Below are 5,068 nucleotides of genomic sequence, written 5' to 3' on the forward strand. Positions count from 1 at the left end.
AAGAGCATTTCTGAACACAAGTGCAGGAAGAATTTTACTAATTTTAACTTCGTTGTGCACTTTCAGAAACATTTCTCTTAAATCATGTCTTTCTATTGGATTAAAAGAAAATATGGTTCTTCTATTGTTAATTCATGTTGCATTGATCTTTCTGGACACTTGACAATTTTAATTTTTATTGGTTTATTGTTGAATTTAAATATCCTTACATATACCCTATTTCAGGCCAGAGAGCACTGCCTGTGCCTCTTGCAGGAAGCATTACATGGCCACCAGGGGGCAGAAGACGCATTCAGGTACTTATGCAGAGACATGTTTCAAACATCATTCATACATAGTTCATTTTCTGCAGAAATGTCGCTCCACATTGTCTTTCATGTCTTCTCGCGTCTGTCTCTCAGCTGTGACACCCTGTCTTTAGCGGTGGATATCGAACACGAGGTCTTCAAGAGCTGCAAGTCTTCCAACTTGTACAAAGCCGCTGTCTTAAAGAGGGTAAAATGACTGATTGTTCTGCCTGTCACATCGTCACTGGTGGAAGATCTATTCCTGAACTCGTGTCTTGTTTCAAAGGTGTCGGAGATGAAGAAAACAGCAACTGCTTCAACCGGAGGAGAAAAAGGAGAAAGTGACAAGATTAACAGCAGTGGTGAATCCGGAGAAAGTGAGTCGAAACTCAAAGAGGACGCACCTTCCTCCTCCTCCTTTTCTGAGGCGCTGCAGGGGTTCACATCTGCCTCTGAGATCTACTCGGTAAGCTCTAGTCTACTACACCCTTGCTTTATCTAGTTTACAAGCAGTTATTGTGGATTCCTAATCCAGATATACACCCTTACTCCTTTTTTTTCCCATTATTCATCCAGATGAAGCGTAAAAGGGTAGGGGCAGGCCTGAGGGGCTCATCCAACCCCTTCCTGACAGCGAAGGATCTGCTGAAGCAGGACACTGTGTCTTCTAACAAAGGGACAGAGAGCGGTGGATTTTACAGCGACAGCTTAGGAGGTCCTGGAGAGACGAACACAGATGCATCTCTGGCTGTAACGTCATCCATCAGAGCCAGAGCGAGTGCCGTTGCTGCCTCCCTCAACAGCCCCGCGAAGGGCGGCAGAGCCATGAGCAAGAAGCAGCAGAAGCTAGCGGAAGCGGCAAAGAGTTCCCGCAACATTTTCCAGTACTTTACGAAAAAGCAAACGACAGAGAAAAGCCCGAAGGAGGAGGCAGAGGAGGGACTTGATGCTACGTTGTCTCATGCTACCACAGTGGTCCCTGAAGATAACAGTAGCCAGCAGGATGACTCCGCTGTCACTGTGGAGGCTGTACAGATCAGTCCTGTGGACTCAGAGATTGAGGAAGTGTTTCAAGAAGAAAGTAAAACAAAAGTAATAATTATACCCGATGATGAAGAGGGGGAAATCCATAAAACAGAGATGATGGAGCTTGAACGTGTGCCAGACACATCGAATGAGTCCACTACGGAGTAAGAAACCGTCAATGCAGCATTTTAAGATGGTGGAAAACTCTTGTTCTCTCAACTCTAACATTATTTTCTCCCACACAGACAAAACAAACCAGAAGAAGAAGCTAAAGAACCCCTAACAGCAGGGGTAAGCGTCTGTTTCCTGTATAATCTTCAAGACTTATTTCCTGCCCGGTGACTGATTGTGTGTGTGTGTGTGTGTGTGTGTGTGTCCAGCTTACAGATGTGAAAGTGGACAGAGAGTCTTCTCCTCCAGCGAAGCGCAGACGCCCTGCAGACGCCCGCAACCGAAGAGTAACCTTCAACCCCAACGTGCAGGAGAGGGCCCTGCACCCCGTTAATGAGCCGCCCAAGCCTGTGTCGCTGAAGGAGGCAGCTGACATTGTGGTCCGCTACCTGGACCCCTTTTACACTCAGGGAAAGTTCGCCACCAAGGTGAGCGGGGCGGATATCGTGTCGTGTTTGCAGAAAAAGCAGTGTGAAAGTGAGGAATTCTCAGCTGTGGCTTTCTTTGGTTGTAGGAGCTGTTCAAGTCCTTCGCCCGCTACTTGTCTCACCTTCTTGCAGAGGGGAGGAGTCGGGGGAAAGGCCAAGGTAAGCAGAGGACTAAACATCTAAAACTTTGCCGCATGCGGCTGACTCTAATGCTTGTCTCTGTGTCTGCAGTTAAAGTGGAAGCCAAGGCTCTCATCAAGAAATTCTTCAGCACAGTCAAGCGCTGTGAGAGCGAGGCGGACTGGAAGCACCTTAAAAGATCGCACAGCTGTAAAACCACAGAGAACACTGAGTGACGGGAAGGGAAATGTAGCCATTTTTAGGGTCAGACCCTTCCTCTTTGTCAGTGCCTAAGCTTCCCTCGTCCCAGTGATCTCAGGCTTCGCCACAGACGCCTGCCGACCAGGTTTATGTTTAATTTGCTGCTAGAGTTCTGCTTTTCAGGCTTGTTGCTGCTACAGTAACTTATGTCAATAATTAAGCAATAACATGTGGACTGTTAAAGCCTGAGAGAGCAGAGGTAAAACTGTGCATACTGGTGTTCTTTATGTTTCAGCCCATTTACTGAAGAGTGTGTACACTTCACATTCATTTATTGATTTCACTACAGTTTTAAACTTTACTGGTGCTGCACTCATTTCTTTTCATCTCAGGCTGCATGTAAACCTAAAACATGTTCCAACTCTCTGCAAGTTGATTTTCATATTGAGATGAGATAAATGGAAATCAAAGACCTCTTGGAATTACCAAGACTATGACGCTACGGTCATGCTATTAGCTCTGTGAGGCAGTTACCGTGAGCCAAATGCTAACATCAGTATGCTAACATGCTCGCAGTGACAGTGCTAACATTACACCTAATGTTCAGCAGGTGTAACGTTTATCAGGTGCACCATTTTAGCTTAGCGTGTTGGCATGCAAACATTTGCTAGTTGACACTAAACACTAAAGCGTACAGCTGAGGCTGATGGGAATGTCATTAGCGTTGCAGGTGTTAAATAAACGGTGTCGCACAATATCAAATCTTTTGGCCTGACTGCCAGGTGGAAGGTTAAGGGATCACCAAGGTCAGTAGGGTCCATCCTCTGGGGACCATTTACGTTCGCAATCTATCTAATAGTTGATGAAAGTGATGGACCAACCAACATACCAACGGACATTTCCATCCAGAGCCGCACAGCACGGTTAGAAACGCACTGTGGAGATGGTTGACAGTAATGTGAGGAATACATCGTTTGCAGTAAATGGGGATAAAACATTCAAAAACACTGGAATGATGTTTTAATATTTGACATAAACCAGGTCCTGTGTTGCGGGAGCCTAATGGACACTGCTTTTTTTTTTACTGCTGCTACATATGTTGTCTTTGGCTGCTGGGCTGTGTTTTTTCTTTGGTGTTTGTGTTTTCTTTTATTTAAAACTAAGTTCAGTTTTGTCTGGTTCGTGTCTCTTGCAGAATGATGTTTTTCTGTTTGTTTTTTTAATGTTGTGTTTTACAATGAGGGAACGGTTCTTCAGTATTAGTGCCTGTCGGGGCTGTGATGGGCCACAGTTTCTGTCTCCACAGTGAAGAGGCGACCCAAAGAGTACTTGAAGCACTGATGGACACAGAGGTCTGGACAGCCATAGTCTATCTTCTCTTTGCTCCTAAATGTTTACAATAAAGTCTGTGGTGAGTAGGAAGAGACCGGCCACAGTGTGAGACCTTTACTGTGTGTCCATGCATCATCACTGCTGTCTTCAATCAGACTGTTCAACTTATTGGAGGGGGAGGAAGGGAGGGAGGAGGGGAGGAGATGTCCGTGTCAGGGGACGCTGCAAAATACAAGGTGACGTCACCTCCAGTAGTGCTGCCTTCAAGTGCCCCTTGTAACTTTGAATGTCCCACATTCAGATACCAAAAAGGAAGGGTAAAAAAAGATGACATCCATTGAGAACAACATGGCGGCAGTGTGTGTGGTGTCCATTGTAGGGTTACGTTTCAAATCAAGATTAAATGGCTGGCCCATGCTTGGTAAATACTGATAAAACACAATTTGCTGGCATTATACACCTTTGAACACAATATAAACTTACATCATAAGGGCCTTTAAATTAATCCGCCATTATTGTTTAATATTTAGGCCCTGTCTTAAATCCACGTGTCAAAATCCAGCCCCAAGACTAGACTCATTATTTCAGTTTTGTGCTTCTTCTAGTCTAGGTTTTATAGAAGTCCACCAAAGTCCACCAAATCACCCACTCAAGCAGTTAGGATCACCTACACAAATAAAAATATGTAAACTTTTCTCAATATGGACAATACAGATCATTAGTCTCCACAAATCAGTCATTCAGTTCATTTTACTGAAACCATGAGCACCAACGTATCACATGATCAAATGAATCATTTGTAATTGGTATGCTATTTGATAGCCTAATTTTTTATAAGTAATACTCTGGTTTAAATAAACAATTAGTATTTGACAAGAGGAACTGAAGGGCTGTGTCATATAGACGCCTGTTCCAAATAGTGAAATAAAATCCTGGGCTATTAACTGAAATAAGCAATAATAAAACAACAAAGAGTGCCCACGTCTGACAAACAGGATTTCCGACAGCACATGAACGCAGCAGCAGCAGCAGCAGCACTCAGTGAGCTGGAGCGGGCTGTCAACCTGCGTCTGCAGGGCCCCGCTGCGGCTGCACATCAAACACTGAGGAGACAGACACAAGGGACACTGAGGGCTCCTCCACCGACTGTGTGTCTCACGGCTGCAGGTCTGAACGGCCTCATGTGGCTTCGTTCGCCTCTGCAGATGCCTTGAAGGAGCAGGTGCGCTGCCGGGGAATTTTTTTTTTTTTTGTGTGCCTTTAAGTAAATTGTCTCAAAGGGTTACACACTTGGCGAGGCTGCGCCGCTGTTGTTTGTTGTCACTTCCGGTCCGTGAATTAGCAGATCACGTCGCCGGTGAAGAAGAAGTTCATCAGCATCGATGCTCCGTGCAGGCAGGATGGAGGAGTTTGTCACGGAGGAAGAGGAGCCGTGGTACGATCAGCGGGACCTGGAGCAAGGTGAGGCATCATTGTTTCTCCTGTGTCATGTGTCAGGTGTGT

General features: G+C 45.4%; 2 protein-coding genes across 2 annotated transcripts in view; both read left to right on the top strand.

Moving 5' to 3' along the window:
- recql5 (RecQ helicase-like 5) overlaps nucleotides 1-3,682 on the top strand; it is a 12,754-nt gene extending 9,072 nt beyond the window's left edge. Inside the window, exons 12-19 of the mRNA XM_035655747.1 lie at nucleotides 226-296; nucleotides 402-495; nucleotides 574-753; nucleotides 864-1,477; nucleotides 1,559-1,604; nucleotides 1,694-1,912; nucleotides 1,999-2,071; nucleotides 2,144-3,682. Coding sequence (XP_035511640.1) covers nucleotides 226-296; nucleotides 402-495; nucleotides 574-753; nucleotides 864-1,477; nucleotides 1,559-1,604; nucleotides 1,694-1,912; nucleotides 1,999-2,071; nucleotides 2,144-2,268 — 1,422 coding nt within the window. The 3' untranslated portion in view covers nucleotides 2,269-3,682. The remainder of the gene's footprint in view (nucleotides 1-225; nucleotides 297-401; nucleotides 496-573; nucleotides 754-863; nucleotides 1,478-1,558; nucleotides 1,605-1,693; nucleotides 1,913-1,998; nucleotides 2,072-2,143) is intronic.
- An 87-nt stretch (nucleotides 3,683-3,769) lies between these two features.
- Nucleotides 3,770-5,068, top strand: part of cdr2l (cerebellar degeneration-related protein 2-like) — an 8,738-nt gene continuing 7,439 nt past the window's right edge. Inside the window, exon 1 of the mRNA XM_035655748.1 lies at nucleotides 3,770-5,026. Coding sequence (XP_035511641.1) covers nucleotides 4,948-5,026 — 79 coding nt within the window. The 5' untranslated portion in view covers nucleotides 3,770-4,947. The remainder of the gene's footprint in view (nucleotides 5,027-5,068) is intronic.

Source organism: Morone saxatilis, unplaced genomic scaffold, assembly GCF_004916995.1.
Source record: "Morone saxatilis isolate NCDOM2014 unplaced genomic scaffold, NCSU_SB_2.0 Contig14, whole genome shotgun sequence".
Lineage (NCBI taxonomy): Eukaryota > Metazoa > Chordata > Actinopteri > Moronidae > Morone > Morone saxatilis.